The 17,808-nt window shown below is 36.9% G+C and overlaps 1 protein-coding gene across 1 annotated transcript; it reads right to left on the bottom strand.

Annotated features, from left to right (window-relative positions):
- Positions 1-4,582: 4,582 nt before the first annotated feature.
- On the bottom strand, positions 4,583-7,585 carry FSCB (fibrous sheath CABYR binding protein). Its single transcript, XM_042782220.1, has 4 exons — positions 6,593-7,585; positions 6,038-6,544; positions 5,495-5,986; positions 4,583-5,401 (listed from the first exon to the last, which is right to left on the bottom strand). The coding sequence occupies exons 1-4, from the start codon at positions 7,583-7,585 to the stop codon at positions 4,583-4,585; spliced, it is 2,811 nt and encodes a 936-aa protein (XP_042638154.1).
- Positions 7,586-17,808: the final 10,223 nt, after the last annotated feature.

Raw genomic sequence — 17,808 nt, 5'->3', positions numbered from 1 at the left:
TCTACATGTCACCACAGTAGGACAATTCGACAGACAAGTTTAGACATCAGTAAAACTGGTAAACCTTAAGCTAGATTGATCTGGGAGGAAAAAAAGAAAGAGAAAGTTATCAATATCATAATTAGAGAAAAGAACATCACTATAGAAAGACACAGAGAAATGCTATCAATTATTTTATGCCAATAAATTCTACAACTTAGACGAAATGAATACATTTCTTGAAAGCCACAAACTATCAAACTCACAGAAGAAGAAAGAAGCAAAATGACTAGTACTATATCTGCTAAACAAATAGAATTATTTGTTAAAAATTTTCTCACAAATAAAACTTGAGGCTGAAGTGGCTTCACTGGTGAAATCTAACATTTGAGGAAGAACCAGTATTAATTCTGAACAAAGTCTTTTGGAAAAATAGAAGGAGAAACACATCCCTGTTCATTCCATGGGGCCAGCAAGACACTAATGTCAAAATCAAACAGATATTACAAGAAAGAAAGCTTAGATTTATATATTCATAAGAGCATGAAAACAAAAACTCACTGCCGTCAAGTCGGATCCAATTCATTGCGACCCCTCCTTGGGTTTCCAAAGCAATATCACTATGGAAGTAGATTGCTCCATTTTCCTTGACATTTGTAAAACATATATGTAACAGAGGACTTGTATCTAGACCATATAAAGAACTCCTACAACTCAATAAGAAGTAGACAATCAAATTAAAAAATAAAATGGGGCAAAGATTTAAAGGTCATCACCAAAGAAAACATGCAGATGGCAAGTAAGTATACGAAAAGATGTCCAACAACAGTAGTCATTAGGGAAATACACATTAAAATCACAAGGATGTGTCACTATATTCTCACTTTAAAAAAAAAAAAAAAAAGTCACCATCACCATGTTGATTCTGATTTATAATAACCTCCATAGGGTTTGGAAGGCTGTAAATCTTTACAGAAGCAGACTGCCCCATCATTCTTCCACCAAGCAACTGGTGGGTTTGAACTATCACCCTTTGAGTTAGTAGCCCAATGCTTTAACCATGGCACTACCAGAGCTCCTATAGTCCCACTAGAGTGGCTAAAATTAAAAAAGACTGCCCATACCAAGTCTAGAGGAGGAAGTGAAGCAACTTCAACTTTAAAACACTGCTGGTACAGTGTACAAGGTACAGTGTACAAGCAGTGCTATACCAAAACCAAACCAAATGCACTGCTGTCGAGTCAGATCAGTCTCATAGCGACCCTTCCTTGGGTTTCCGAGGCAGTTTCACTACGGAAATAGATTGCCCCATCTTCCTTCCGAGGAGTGGCTGATGGGATTGAACCTCCAGCCTTCTAGTTAGCAGTCAAATGCCTTAGGCACTATGCTACCAGAGCTATAGAATGGTACAAATCACTTTAGAAAAACAGTTTGGCAGCTTCCTAAAAATATTAACATTTACTTACCTACCACAAAACCTAGGTATTTTATTCCTAGTTATTTCAAGACAAATCAAAGCGTATGTCCCACAAAAACTTGGGACAGTAATGTTAATACCAGCTTTATTTGTAATAGATGAAAACTATATACAACAAAAACGCTCACCAAAAACTGATTTGGTAAGCAAATTGTGCTACATCCAAAGGAGTACAATTCAGCAATTAAAAAGGAACAAAATATTAATACATACAACATGAATGAATCTCAAATTATTACACTGAGTCAAAGAAACCAAAAAGTTTTAAAAAGGCACATACAATATGATTTCATTTACATAAAAATTAAGAAAAATGCAAAATTATCTATTATATAAAAAAAGAGATCAGATTACTTGGAGATGGAGAGCAAGGTTGAGAGGTAAGAGGAGAAAGGGAATCCAGTGGTCACAAAGGAAATTTTGGGAAACATTGGGAGTAATAACTAGGTCCATTACCTTGACTGTGGTGATGTGGTTCACGTGGGTCAAAACCTATTAAATGGTAGAATTAAAATATATGCAGCTTATTGTATAAAGGGTGTATATCAGTAAATCTGGTTTTAAAATATCTCATACTTTGTAAAAATTTTCTTTGTTAGCAGACTGATATCATTCTTGCCTTCTATATACATTCTGTCACTTGTATGTGTTACTACTCTCCCTGAATTTTTCCCAATATCTGACTTTAAAAATCAAATTACCCTAATTTCTAGTTATTCACATTTTTTTAATTTGTATCTGACTCTTTAGAAGCTTTGGTGTCACAGTGGTTAAAGCATTCAGCTGTTAACCAAAAGGTCAGTGGTTCAAACCCACCAGATGCTCCACAGGAGAACAATCAGGCAGTCTGTGTCCATAAAAATTTATAGCCTTGGAAGCCTATGGAGTCTTATACTCTGTCTTATATGGTCGCTAGGAGTTGGAATCAACTTGATGGCAACAAGTTTGTTTTGTTTTGTTTTGTTTTTAAATACCTGTCTCTTAAGATTAATGTTTCTTGCTCAAAATTTTCACAGCTACTAACTCTTGCTATAATTTACATTTCTAGCTTTTCTTAATTATGACTTTAGGATTTCCCAAATATGCCTGCTCCTGTTTGTATACGTTTAGACCAGGCCACAAGCTCCACTTCAGCTTCAGCTAACATCCAGTTTTTAAGTGCTACAATGCCCATGTTTCTGGTTGATAAATTTCATCCTCATTAAACATGTTCTCTGCGGTTCAATGCAGTTCTGAATTCTCATATAACTTCTGATTTTACAAAGAAAACAAGTCACAACAGAAAATCAAAAATAGAAAAAAAAAATCTTGAAATTAGAAAAACAAGTTTAACTGGATATTAAGAGTCTCAGAAAAGCAAAAATGGGAAGTACTTGGAATGTATTTCTACATACTCTAGAATAATGTGCCTCAACCTTAAAAAAAAAAAAAATCTTATAACACTCTCAAAAGCTAACTTGAAAATTATATGCCCTTGGTCTCAAAGCTAATGAATAATGTGACAACAATCAAATAACCATAGGACATTAAAGCTTATCAACAGTGCAGAATCATTAATCTAGAATTTTCACTTAGAGAAATACTTTGACTGAATTAAGATCTTTTTTTAAGAGAATAATCTCAGCATTTCAGCACTTTGCAACTGACTTGTACCTAGACAATATATTTTCCTAAAGGTTTCTATAACAATACTATTGTTGCTGTTGCCTGCCATTGAATTGATTCTGACTCACAGCAACCCCATGTGACAGAAAAGAACTGCCCCATACGGTTTTCTAGGCTGTAATCTTTACAGAAGCAAATTGCCAGGTCTTTATCCTGCAGAGCCAGTGGTGGGTTCTAACTGCCAGTCTTTCAGTTAGCAGCCAAATTTTAAACATTACCCCAGCAGACCGCATTTTCTAACCACAGAATATCTTCTGACTGCTAACTAGAAAGCTGGCAGTTCAAAACCACTAGCCACTCCTCAGAAGGCAGGTTGGGTGATCTACTTCTGTAGAGATACTGCCTCAGAAACCCAAGGAGCGGTCCCTATGAGTCAGATTTGACATGATGGCAGTGAGTTTTTAGACCTTACAATATTCATAGTTGCTATTTAACAACTTTAATAGCGTATACCAAAGTGATTTAACTTCATTCTAAATTTCTATTCATGACAAGTTCAGAGTGCACAAAACATAAACCATACTCCCAAGACACATCACATTATAATATCAAAGGAAATTGAAACTAAACTGAAATATACCTGCAAGAATATATAAATATAAATATGTAAGTCTATTTTTCTTTACATTTATACATGGATTTTTTTTTTTTTTTTTTTTGCAATAGTTCATTATAGCTATCTGGATTTCACTGCAAAAAAATAAAGTTAATTCAATGTTCACACATTGAAATATAAAATATATAAGAGAATAGGAAAGAAAACTTGGACTGAAACCAGGAAATAAATACATGTGTTTTTCAACAAGTGGAAAGAGAACAAGAGAAAACTGTCTAACTTTATATGTGCAACTAAAACTTAAGAAATTTAAAATAAATGAGGTAACTATGGAAAATAGCCTTTTCCCTTCAGATTTCACGTACTTCTAGAAATGATAGAAATAAAATATGGCTGTAGAGCATACTTCATGCTTGTCAAGAAAAGTTTAATGTAGAATGGATATTTTAATTATTTCAATCATAAACTCATTTCATTTCAAAAGTGGTACTTTAAAGACTATAAATTTTAATTAAAAAAAAAAAAAAAGTAAATTCACTGCCGTCCCACCTCATAGGGACCCCTCCTTGAGTTTCCGTAGCAGTATCACTACAGAAGTAGATCGCCCAACCTTCTGAGGAGTGGCTGGTGGATTTGAACCACCAGCGTTCTGGTTAGCAGTCAAGTGCTTTAGGCACTATGCTACCAGAGCTCCTAATTTTAATAATAATAACAGAAGAAATTTTAAAGCAATACAATTTTTATTCATTTTCCAATCTGCACTCCAAATCTTGAAGTTTTATTTCATTTCCCTATTCACAAAGACTTTTCCAATGCCTATCCTCCCTAAAGTATGTATATCCACAGCCTACTAACATCTGATTGCTACCTTAATTAAGATCTGCCTATGGTTAAGAAGGAGGTCTTTATTGTATTTTTATATGGAAGGTACCCTCTATTTCAATAGAACTTTCTCCTTTCCTATTAGGTTTATCTTCAGGAACAGAGTCCAATCTTGAAGGCTCAGAGTCTACAATAGAAGCCTTTTCATCTTTAGAAATCCCTTCTAGGACAGATGACTTTGATTTTACCAGTGAAACATCTGCTGCCTGGGTAAGTGAAAATTCAGTAGGCACTTTCTCTTCAAGAGTCTCTTCGGCAGGAGTTTTTACAGGTGGTGGAGGATGAGGCTCAGCAGTGTTCTCTTCTATAAGGAATTCCTCAGTAGGGTTCTCCTCAGCTAGCAGAGGCAGTTCATTATCAGGCACATTTTCTGAAGTAACTTCTTCAGTTGGTAGAGGCTGAAGTTCAGCAGGAGTCTCTAGTACAGGGGGCTCTTCAGATGGTGAAGACTCAACTTCAGCAGGGACCTCTTCTGAAGAAGCCTCCTCAGCTGGTGGAGACTCAACTTCAGCAGGGACTTCTTCCGCAGAAGGATCTTCAGCTAATGGAGGCAAAAGTTCAGCAGGGACTTCTTCCGCAGAAGGATCTTCAGCTAAGGGAAACATAAGTTCATTGGGGACTTCTTCTGTAGAAGGATCTTCAGCTAAGGGACGCATAAGTTCAGCAAAGGCCTCTTTTACAGGGTCCTCCTCAGCTGATAGAGGCTGAAGTTCAGAAAGGTCCTCTTCTTCAGGGGCCTCCTCATCTCGTGGGGACTGAACTTCAGCAGGGACCTCTTCTGCAGAAGCCGTCTCAGATGGAATAGGTTGAATGTCAACAGAAGCATCTGCTACTAGTACCTGCTCAGCTAATGGAAGCTGAACTTCATCAGAGGCCTCTTTTGCAGAACCTTCTTCAGCTGTTGGTGGCTGGGGTTCAGTAAGGGCCTCCCAAACTGATGGAGGTTGAAATTCAGCAGGTACCTCTTCTGCAGAGGCCTCCTCAGCTGGTGGAGACTGCACTTCAGCAAGGACCTCTTCCTCCGGGGCCTCCTCACCTGTTAGAAGCTGAACTTCAGCGGGATTCTCCTCTTCAGGGGCCTGCTCAACTGTTGGAGACTGAGGTTTAGCAGGAGCCTCTTCTGCAGGGTTCTCTTCTCCTGATGGAGACTGAACTCCAGCGGGAACATCTTCCTCAGGTGCCTGCACAGTTGCTGGAGGCTCTTCTACAGACGCTTCTTCAGCCAGTGGATGCTGTGCTTCAGCTGGGGCTTCTTCAGTCAGTGTAAGGTTTACTTTTGCAGGGGCCTCCCCTGCAAGAGTCTCTTCAGGTGATGGAGGCTGCACTTTAGCAGGAACCTCTTCTACAGAGGCTTCCTCAGCTAGTGGAGATTGAACTTCAGTAGTGACCTCTTCTGCAGGAGCTTCTTCAGCTAGTGGAGCTTGAAGCTCAACGACAGTCTCTTCTGAAAGAGCCCCTTCAGCTGATGGACCCCGAACTTCGGAAGATGCCTCTTCTGCAAGGGCCTCTTCAGTTGGTGGAGGCTGTTCTTCCAAAGGGGCCTCCTCACCTGCTGGAGACTGAAGTTCATCAAGGGTGTCTTCAGCAGGGGTAAGCTGGACTTTATCAGCAGCCTCTTCTACCAGAGCCTTTTCAGCTGGTGGAGACTGTACTTCTCCAGGGGCCTCTTCAGCAAGGGTATTCTCTTCTTTGTCATGAATCTCTTCAGCTGGTGAAAGCTGTACCTCAGCAGGAGTCTCTTTATCTGGGGGATACTCTACTTTAGCAGCGGCCCCATCTGCTGGGGTTTCCTCACTTTGTGGAGACTGAACTTCAACTGGGGCTTCATGAGCTGGTGGCGGCTGAAGTTCAACAGAGGCCTCCACAGCAGGGATGGGCTCTACTGGAGTAGCAACCTCTTCTGCAATAGCCTCTTCAGTTGGTGGAGGCTGTACTTCTACTGCGGCTTCATCAGCTGATGGAGCCTGAAATTTAGATGAAGCTTCCTCTATACCAGCCTCCTCCATCTCAGCTGGTAGAGATGGTACTTCAACAGGAACTTCTTCAGGAGCTAGAGGCTGTGTTTCAACAGGGGCCTTTTCATTTGGTTGTAGCTGGATTTCAGCAGGGGGTTCTTCTGCAGCAAGAGGCTGTACTTCAGCTGGGATTTCATCTATTGAGGGAGGATTTATTTCAACAGATGCCTCCTTTTTAACAAAAGGGCTCTCTCCTACAACAGTTATAGTTACATCACTCTTAGGTTCATTTCCTGAAATGAGTTCTGTAGTATCGTTTTGGATTGACTGACTAAATGAAGCTTTGCTGATACTTTTCTTCCTAATTTCTTCTTTGCTACTTGTTGCTGGTTGAATTTCAGGATATTCATCGACAAAAATCATCCCTGAGGATTTATTTTTCTGGGCATCTTCCTTTGACTTTGTAAAAGAACTATCTGGCTTATATATTACAACTATTTCTGACTCACTAAAGTACGTCTGCAGTCCCTTATCCTCCATTTCTACTTGAGGAACGTTTATCATGGTCCAGTCTCCAGTACAACTGGTCTGCTGAGATTTGTCTATTTTGAAATGAATTGAGTGTCTACTTGGTAGAATTTCTACTTCATGAACTCTCTCTGGCAATTCAGAGTCTGCTTCTCTGACATTAGCTGACTTTTCTTCAGGGACCGCTGATACAGCAAATGTCTTGATTTCTTCCTTTTTCTCTTCTGTGATGATATCTGTCTGAAGATATTCATCAGTCATTTCCTGTCCACGTTTTCTCTTTGTCCAAGTCTGCTGAAGTTGAGAAGATACTCTATGGGGCTCATATTCTTTGGCAGAGTAATTGTCTTTGCTTCCAGGAATATTACCAGTGCTATGGGTAGCTTTGGGACCAGATGACTGTGGCATGGTCGTGCATCTCCTTTTCTCTGTCACTTCAGTCTGCTGGGATTTGTCTACCATTGGTTGGCTGGGTCGTCTTCTCTTTCGAATTTCTTGCCTCCCTGATGAGATGGGTTGATCAGGTTGATCACTTTCTTCCATGTCTAAGAATAGTGAATTTCAATTTTGTTAATTTTCTAGTAATTAACCATTAAGAATTATGAAAGTACCAGGTGGTTAAGTCTTTGCATTCCTTCATTAAGTGTTGTTCTGTTGAATTCCCATTGAAAAACAAAAAAGACATTCATAAATTATAGCATTCTGCACTACACTCTTGTTGGATCCCACCTTACTCAGTATGTATCTTTCTTGTTTAGTCTCTGTGACAACTAAGTATCACTCATAGAATCTTCCCACAAGGGTCTATGACATCACTGCCACTTATACCTACAAGGTTCCATCTATAGGGTTCTCAGCCCTTGTTATCTTGATGTACACTTGAAGGCAATGGCTGGAAGTGGGAGATCTACTTTTTGAAACAAATCAGGTTGAAACAAGCATTTGTCTACCAGAAGAACATCATGTAAACTCCAGTGATGCCACTTTCTAATTGTTGAAGTTGATGCTTTTGAACTTTGAATTCTTTTCTATCATCTTAGTTATCAAAGGTAGTTATATACAGGACTTGGAATGCTGAACCTATTTTCAGTTGTTGGAGAAACAATTGAAAACTTATGTGTGTGAATGTGTATTAATATATGTTTACATGATATGAAAGGATGTTAATATAGACTGCAAAACTTGATTCTGAGTGCATCTCCATGTAAATTTCTTTCCTTTGTCCTTAGTTTTCAGGCAACTATCCAAACATAAACATATACAACAAAAGGTAGCCTGTTTGCTTTCTTGGACGAATCAAGATATTTTTATTTTTTCCTTTTCTACTATTTCAGAAAATAATTATACCCAAAATTTAGACTCAATAATGAAGAGTCTAAAGTTATGTCAAGTGAAATAAATATATCTTTTGAGAGAGTCCCTATATATTCTGCTCAATAACCACATGAGAAGGAATTCCTCAGTTAAGATAAAACTTTAAAACATTGAAAAAGAGAAACTCTAGTTAAGCAAACCGTAAATGGCATTACATTATATTAGACTTGGACTATATATAAAATGTTAACCTACACATCATACACGATTTTACTAGAAAGATGTAGTTTAGTCAAAAGATGTACAGAAATATTTTCGTTCAGTCTAAGAAAAGTTGATGTAGATCAATGATAGATACATAGCTAGCTAGCTACCACAGAGTCACCTCAACTCATGGTGACCTTATGTACAGCTGAATGAAAAATGGCCTGTTTCTGTGTCATCCTCACAATTGCCAAAATGCTCCATTCCATTATTGCAGCCATTGTGTCAACCTATCTTAACAAGGATCTTTCTCACACTCACTGGCCCTTTACTACACCAATAATGATGCTTTCCACTAGCAATCGATCCTTCCTGAAGATGTGTTCAAACATCTGACTTCCAAGGAGTCAGATCATGTTCTATTTGTGATCCATAAAATCTTCACTGACTAAATTTTGAAGTAGAGCACCAGGCCTTTCTTCCTAGTCTGGAAGCTCCACTGAAACCTGTTCACCATGAGTGAGCCTGTTGGTATTTGAAATACCAGTGGCATATCTTTCAGCGCAACATCAACACACAAGCCATCACAGTATGACAAACTGACAGGTGGTGGTAAGAAAAGTTAAAGAGGAAAAAATAAGTCTTTAAAAAAATGTACTCATAACAGAAAAAGTAATACAAATATACTAAGAAGTCATTTAGGAGCTCTGGTGGCACAATAGTTAAGCACTGGCTGCTAATCAAAAGATTGGTGGGCTGATCCCACCCAGTGACTCTACAGGAAAAAGATCTAGTGATCTGCTCTCATGAAGATTACAACCTAGGAAACCCTATGGTACAGTTCTACTCTGTCACACAGGGTCACTATGAGTTGAAAATCAACTCCACGACACCTAACAACAAGCAGTCATTATGATTTTATTTATTCTGGAATTTTAAAAAAATGTCTTTATGCTTATTGCCTCTTAAAAAAAAAAAAAAAAAAACTCCTTAGGTTTCTGAGGCAGTATCTCTATGCAAGTATACTGCCCCATGTTCCTTCTGAGGAATGGCTGGTGGGGTTGAACCACCAGCTTTCTGGTTAGCAGTCAAATAAATACCTTAGGCACTACACCACCAGAGCTGCCAGAAAATATAAATCACTGAATAATTCCCTTTGTTTCACATACATTGGCCACAATTGTATCTTGATCATCTAGCCAAATAAATGAGTACATTTCACATTCTTTGACCAAGCTCCTAGAACAGCCCCTGTCTCTTAGCTGTAATCAGTGAATATTTGTTTAGTGTAATAGAAGGAAATGTGATTAGAAACCATGCTATTTGTCTTACACCTCAACTTGCTCTGCTTTCATTTTTTGTCTCTTCTGCTCCACTACTTTCTTTCTAAAATTTAATGAAGTAAAGCAATAGTCATTTTACAAAAAAATTGATGGATTTTTTAATCAGATCAGCTGTAGTTTGTAAGCCTGGTTGTTTATAAATCTCCTTGTGGTCTGATGATCTCCTCAGTTGCATCTGTCAAATATTACATATGTATTTTGCAATTAAGTTTATGATATTTCATGTACTATCTTCTAAGTCTATTTTGGGTCAATTCATAACATGAAATAAATGTCAAAACCAGTATTGCATTAATTTGGTTAAGATAACATTGCATTTATTGGATTAATTTTGCTGTCAAATAACATTTTCCTCCTACATAAACTGAATTTATTTTCTCAATATCCAATCCATAGATATTTGTTTCCTGTTCTAACATATAATTAAGAATTTGATCTTTCATGATCACATACCAAACTGTCCTAGTAAAACTATATATTAGTTTACTTTTTATTACTAATAATTAGTTTATGCATAGAAGCAAATTGGCATGCACTAATTAATTAAAATTTAAAACTGCACTTGTGATCCCAAATAGAATTATAATAAATTTCATACAGCAGCCTCTCATCCTGTTTCTTAAGACCCACTGATATCCCTTTTGCCCTGCTCATCCTTACTTGCTTTATCTTGTCAGTTTAGGACTTGGCATCTCACCGTGTTCTAGAAACCACATTATCCAGCTCTCTCACCTTCATTCTGTTCACATTCCTTCAGAGGTCCATGTTTCTGATTCCTCCCTGGCATTCTGTATTTCTGGCTCTTTCTCCATCTCTGAGGCTAGTTTCTTTATTGCCAACTAAGGTCTGGCATTTAGTTTCCATAACATACTTGAGCCATTTCTAGAACCCTATAACAAGGATGGATTTTCTGACTGAGCATAAGGCCTCCACCTGATGATTTGTGTTTAATTCCACCAAAAACAAATTTTCTGAGTAGCACTTAATTTCATTTATAATTTTAATGACTTTGAAACCTATGCTTCAGAGATGGCAAAGATGCTTTGAATTAATATAGACAATTGATGATACACATCAAATTCATGCTTTATATCTAAACTGTGGCCCACAGTGCTTTGTTCTTAGTTGAACAGATCACATAAAGACTGAAAAAAACACCCATTGGATATAAAAACCAAGAAGTTGTTGGTAATTTTAGTAACAGCAGTTTCAGTGGAGTAGGGATAGGAGCCACAAAAACTTAAAATTCTTATATATTAAAAGTAAAAAAAATTAGAATCCAATAAGAAAGTAGGAAAAATAAGTATACCATATAACATTGACAGAGACCAATCCTAATATAAAAGAGGAAAGGGGAGGGAAGCAAGTAAGGATGCCTTATTTTGACAACTCTAGCTTAATCAGAGGCTATTTAACTATTTTTGACCCATTCTTTCTATTGAATATTTATTAAATATATACTATATATAGTGCAGGATTAGAGGGTTTCCTTTTTTGCATTATTTCGTTAGAGGAAACACCTAGATAATGTAAATAACTAGAAGATTGGGTAGGGAGATATTGTTTGTTTCTGAGCTGCTTTTACAATCCTTTATTTTACTTTTATAACAAGATGTCAAATGATAGCAAAATAAATATTTCCAGGAGTAATTCAATGAAACAATTTCCAGACTTTATCAGTGGGTTAGGGCATATTCAAAATAATTTCCAAATTATTGTATAATGAGAACTAATGCTCATGTTGATTATTCAAAAAACATTCAGAACTTTCCCTACACAGTATTCTGCATTTTCAAATTTTAAATTACATATTATGTTGGGTGTCTTCCTTTTACTCCTCCAGATCTTCTCTTCACTCTTTTCTACTACATTGTATACCAGGAATCTGACCAAATGGACTGCAATTATGAGTGACCTTGCTCTTGGGCTTTGGTTGGATTCAGCAAATGGAGTGCACTTGCCAGGAGCTCTGACTGGGGGAGAGGGAGAAGAGTGAGGTTCTCATGGCCCCTCTTCTGAAGAACTGCTGTGTGCTAGCTGAACCACTCATCCAAAGATCACAGTTTCTATGAGACAATCCTTTGCACAAAGTGCTCTCACATGAGAGCACGAAGTATTCAACACCTCTCCCCCTGCCCAGGCCCAGGGTCATGAATTATATTTTGTGATTTCCCTACACTCTGCCCAGACTTTTATAATTAATTTCCTTATTATATTCTCCTTAAATTACCCAATTAGTGTATTTTCCTGCTAGGCCAAGTAATAATTCACATATCATACAGATTGAGGAGTTTGATATTATTATATCATAAACTTTAAGATCATGATATGATATATGCTTTAAATTTTAACTCCCAGATAATAAGAATGTATAGTTACCAAAACACTCCCTCATCTAAATAATTTAGATAAATGGTACTCTTTATTTCAGATTATACCTGAGTTTAGTTAGAAAAATAAAGAAGTTGAAAAAGCAGCTTATGCCAATTCTTAATCCACCCACATGAGAAAATAAAATCAGGTATTTTCATGTTAAATCAAGCTCTGAATAAATAGGCTACATTATAGGAGTCAGAGGGAGGGAGTTCAGAGACAAAAATCAATCTCTTATGAGAGAGGCCATTTGAAAGGCTATTTTAAAAAAAAATCTCTTATTTGAGATCTACAATGATTCAGGAATTCTCCTTTAGACTATATATATCGAGAGAGAAGAGAGTAGTAATATATTTTGAGTCATAGCACAGTTGCTATGGGGCCTCCAGAGTTAGTCTCTTTTTACAAAGTGATGTGAAAAAGTACGATATGCACCTCAATAGTCCCAGCCTGTGACCAGAGTCCAATTGTTGTACAGAGTAATTTGTTCACTAGAAGTAGGTCCTGCTCCTGCTCACACCATCCCAAAAAATTACTATTTTAGAATGAGGACTTACTTCTCTTATCTATGCAACTGCTTTGTCTTATTAACAGAAATAAAATTCTCAAGCACAAATAATGAAAACACACTTGTGGCCAGCAATTATAGATCAACTTCAGATAAGTGAAGATGACTTGAAGCACTTACTGATGAAGATTAATGACTACAGTCTGCAGTATGGATTATACCTCAATATAAAGAAAACAAAAATCCTCACAACTGGACAAATAAGCAGCATCATGATAGATGAAGAAAAGATTGAAGTTGTCAAAGATTTCATATTACTTGGTTCTATAATCAACGGCAATGGAAGCAGCAGTCAAGGCATCAAAAGACATATTGCATTGGGCAAATCTGTTGCAAAAGACATCTTTCAAGCACTGAAGAGCAAAGATATCTCCTTGAAGACTAAGATGTGCCTAACCCAAGCCATGGTATTTTCAGTCGCCTCTTATGCATGTGAGAGCTGGACAATGAATAAGAAAGACTAAAGAGTTGATGCTTTTGAGTTGGGGTGTTGGCAAAGAATACTGGAAGTACCATGGACTGACAGACCTAACAAATCTGTCCTGAAAGAAGTGCAGCCAGAATGTTCCTTGGAAGCTAGAATCACCAGACTTTGTCTCACATACTTTGGTCATGTTGTCAGAAGGGAGCATTCCCTGGAGAAGGATGTCATGCTTGGGGAAGTGGAGGGTCAACGAAACAGGGGAAGGCCCTCAACAAGATGGAATGACACAGTGGCTGCAATGATGGGCTCAAGAATAGTAAGAATTGTGAGGCTGGCACAGGACCAGGCAGTGTTTCATTCTGTTGTACGTAGGGTCGCTATGAGTCAGAGCAAACTCAACAACATCTAACATCTAAAAACAACATAATGTCTGATATATATTAATCAATATAAAGAACTTGAAATTCCTATACTTAATATTTGTTCTCTTTTTCCACCCCTCCTGAGAAAATTAACTACAAACTTACAAAACCTCACATGTAGATTTCAAACCCAAAATACATAAAAACACATGACAAAATGGATATATAGTAAAATAATAAATTATTATTCCTCTAGATTTTCTCTAAATCTTAAAAAATAGCCCCTCCAAATCTAGAATATGTAGAGTTAATCAAACTGTACTTATTTAAAAAAAAAAAAAAAAAAACTTTCCACCCATATGGGTCAATTAGTTAAGTGAAAGCTTCTCCTAACTTCATTTTCTGCTTAGACAAATAAATGAATATGATCCAACTTAAAGAGTTAATTATTCCATGTTTAGCAATTTGAATGAATCTTTTCAATGAAAATTTCTATTTAGTCTAGTACTACTTTTTAAAACTTTTTATTTAATATTATATAGTTAAAATATAGCATCATTTTGACAGAAATATTTTTAAAAGGATGTAAGTTCTACTTTGAATTTTTCTAATTATATAGAAGCAGAAATGCTTCAGAAGTGAAAAAATATATATTGAAAATGCAAATTCAGCATTTTGAAAGGCTATTAAAAATTCTTTATTAAAAAAGACCAAAGGGTTGAAACATGCCAAGAAAAAAAATGATTAGAAAAATTCTCCAAGGACAAATTATGAACTTTGCTGAAAAAGAACTTTAAAAGGACATAAGTGTCCCTTCTACCTAGTCTTTGTTTAGATCATGGAAGACTGCAGACCATTTCCATTAATATAGCCACCAGAATTCTCTACATAAAGAGTATCAGTATTAAATTTTCTTGTAAAAAATTTGCTGCCCCATCCAGAATAAACCTACTTGCTTGTTTCTCTGCTCTCCAAAAGGAGGTCTTCACTTGAAGGTGAAAGAGGCCCAGCTTGACCATGTTTTTCCAAAAGGGTGGTAGGACTTAAGGTGTGGTTGTGTATTACCCAAATTACTGGTAATCCCCAAAACTCTGAGCTCCTTGACTATTTGCTCACAGCATAAACTCAAAAAAAAATAAAATAAAATAAAAATAAATACCCTCACTACCATCAAGTTGATTCCATAGTGACCCCCAATGAATTTCCAAAGCTGTAAATTTTTATGGAAGCAGACTGCCCCATCTTTCTTCTGTGTAGCAGCTGCTGGGTTCAAAGCATGGGCCTTTTGGGTAGTAGCCAAATGCCTTAACTACTACACCACCAGAGCTCCTTTCAACTAACTTTGCAGCACTTTCTTGCTTCAAATAGCCCAATGATGTCAAGTAGATCAACAAATCTCCCCCATGTACTGTCCCTGAAAGTGTATGGCCCAACATGCATGTAACAAAGGTAGCATTAGAGCAGTGAAGAAAAAATACATCCCTATGAAATGAAGACATTTGAAATAATCCTTTAAGAGATTAAATATACAAAGAATTAAAGTTCTAATTCAACTGAACAACATAACTCCTTATATTGAGCATGTTCAGTTCTTGCTGAGAGGTCACGGCTCTCCGTGGATCATAGAAGCTGTTGCACACACAGATGGTGCACAACACATGACTTTGGTGTTTCCTTTTAAAAGTATGACTTATCAACTCTAGCATTAAAAGCCAAGCACTGTTCTCTGATGAAAACATTGTTCCTAACTACTTGGCACCAGGAGTCACCCTGGAAACCATGGCCAGCAATCAAAGGCAGACTGAGGAAATGGGATCTCCATTTTTCCCAATTTTGACATGACATTATGCCATATAACATTCAGTGCATGGTGAGATCTCTTTAAGCATGAAGCCCATAAGGCTCGACATAAATATTTGATGATGCATTTAGAAAACTAGAAAGCACCCTCATTGAAACTCTAAATATAAGTTTTCAACTTCATCATACAAACAAGCAACTATACCACTACCCTTCTGTTTTGTGTTATGTTGTTTTAAAAGAGCAATGCAAAACAATTCTTTCCAATGAAATCTTCCAATGGAAGTTCAAAGTGAATGCCAAATCAATTAACAAGGTCAAATCAAAACAGGCTTAACTTGAAGCAGAAATTTCAATTGGGCATCAATTAAAATCAAGTATATCTATAAAAACTGAATACTAACATTTCATTGAACAAGATAGAATAGAAATTGATAAATTTCTAAATTAAAAAAAGAGAGAGTGGATTCAGATTGTGTAAATCAGAGAGTATACAGAGACCTATATAATGGGTTAATTCTACACATGCATTTATGTTATTGCAAACACAAAGGCCTTCCCCTAACTCTGATGCTTAAACTTACTATAATATGAAGCAAATCTATTCCATAATGTAATAAAATCCATGCAACTATCCTTAAAAACCAAACCAAACTCACTGCCGCTGAGTCAGATCTGACTCATAGAGACCCCTCCTCAGGTTTGCAAGGCAGTATCACTATGGAAATAGATTGCCCAATCTTCTTTCCAAGGAGTGGCTGGTGGGTTTGAACCATAAGCCTTTTGGTTGGCAGTCAAATGCCTTAGGCACTACACCACCAGAGAACAAAACTATTGATTTAATTTAACAAAAAGTTTATAAATGACATTTTGTTGTTTTTTCTTTTTCCTCAGAGCAGACTTTGATAGTGGAGAGGAGGAGGAAAATATGTAGGCCCTAAGTATTCTTTTAAAAACAGTTCAATAAATGACACAAGGTGAAAGGGAATTGAAGATAATGAAAACAAACTTTTATCTATTTTACTATTTTATCCAGGTTTAATCTCATCATATAAAAATATCCAAAAACACTAACACACTGGGACCTCTAGGCCTTAAATTTTCTCAGTGTTTATACATATCATTGAAAATATGGGAAAAATATAGCGGTTTCCAACTTGTAACATTAGAGAAAAATAGATATTAGGGGAAAAATCATTGCCAGATCAATTAGGTTGTTGTTAGACAGTAATTTCCTGGTTTAAGCAAGTAAGTTACTTTCAAGAATAGTGAGCTACAGAACTAACAGTATTGTCGATTTCCCTGAATGACTATGAAATAAATGCCTAATTTTTGCATTCAACTAGGCAAGTATCAGTGATGTCAGAACACACAGTGGTAGTTCAAAGAAGGCTAGCACAATTAGTGATCGGCAAAAGGAAGATTCAAAAGATAGGAGCTTTCCCGCATAAGATAACACAGATAAAGCTGGACAAGGGAGAGAGAGCAAGGTTAGCCTCATGAAAGTCAGGAATTGACCAGTGTTCTCCTCCTCCAATAAAGAACAGATTCATCCATATACTACTCACCGTATGCCTAAATTCTTCAAGATTGCTAGTGTTCTTGTTTCAATTATCTGAAGAAGTATTTTGAGAATGTTGGTTAGTAATGAAAAATAATAATCTCCATTAATGACCTACTATGTTCCAGGCACTGTAGTAAGCATTTAATATGTATTATTTATTTAATAAAGAGTCTAATGTGGTAGGCAGAATAATGTCCCACCACACTAACACACAGAGAGAGAGAAAGAGAGAAAGATTTCTACATCTAAATCCCTTGATAGGTTATGTAGCAGAGGGGAATTAAGATTGCAGATGTTATTAAGATTGTTAGTCAATGGACCTTAAAATGGATAGATTACCCTGGATTATCTGGGTCTACCTAATGTAACCACAAGGGGCCTTACAAGTGAAAAAGAGAGGCAAAAAAGTAACAGATTTGAAGATGCTACCTGCAGGCTTTGAATATGAAGGAAGGAGCCATGAGCCAAAGAGGCAGTTGACCTCTAGAAGCTAAAAAAGGCAAGAAAACAGTTTTTCCCTTAGAGTTTCCAGAAGCAATGCAGCCCTCCTGCCACTTTGATTTTATCCTAGCGAAACCCATTTTAGACTTCTGAATTTCAGAACTATAAGATAATAAATTTGTGTAGTTTTCAAGCCACTAAATCGGTGGTAAGGAGTCATGGTGGTGCAACAATTAAGTGCTCGGATGTTAACCACAAGGCTGGAGGTTCAAACACACCCAGTGGCTCCACAGCTGAAAGACCTGGTGATCTGCTTCCATAAACATTACAACCTAGAAAACTCTCTAGGGAAGTTCTACTCTGTCACATGATG

The sequence above is a fragment of the Orycteropus afer genome, unplaced genomic scaffold, assembly GCF_000298275.1.
Source record: "Orycteropus afer afer isolate SDZICR_OR568_19922 unplaced genomic scaffold, OryAfe1.0 scaffold00265, whole genome shotgun sequence".
Taxonomy (NCBI): Eukaryota; Metazoa; Chordata; class Mammalia; order Tubulidentata; family Orycteropodidae; genus Orycteropus; species Orycteropus afer.
This window is presented reverse-complemented; position numbering and strand designations above follow the sequence as displayed.

Bases quoted from the DNA above. Each gene is read 5' to 3' on its own strand.
- FSCB (XM_042782220.1), bottom strand. From the start codon at position 7,585: ATGGAAGAAAGTGATCAACCTGATCAACCCATCTCATCAGGGAGGCAA. The intron at 6,545-6,592 runs GTTGAAGTACCA...GCTGGTATAGAG, and splicing joins TAGCTCCTGAAGAAGTTCCT to GAAGCTTCATCTAAATTTCA. The intron at 5,402-5,494 runs GTTTGGGAGGCC...CCATTAGCTGAG, and splicing joins CTGAATTTCAACCTCCATCA to CAGGTACTAGTAGCAGATGC.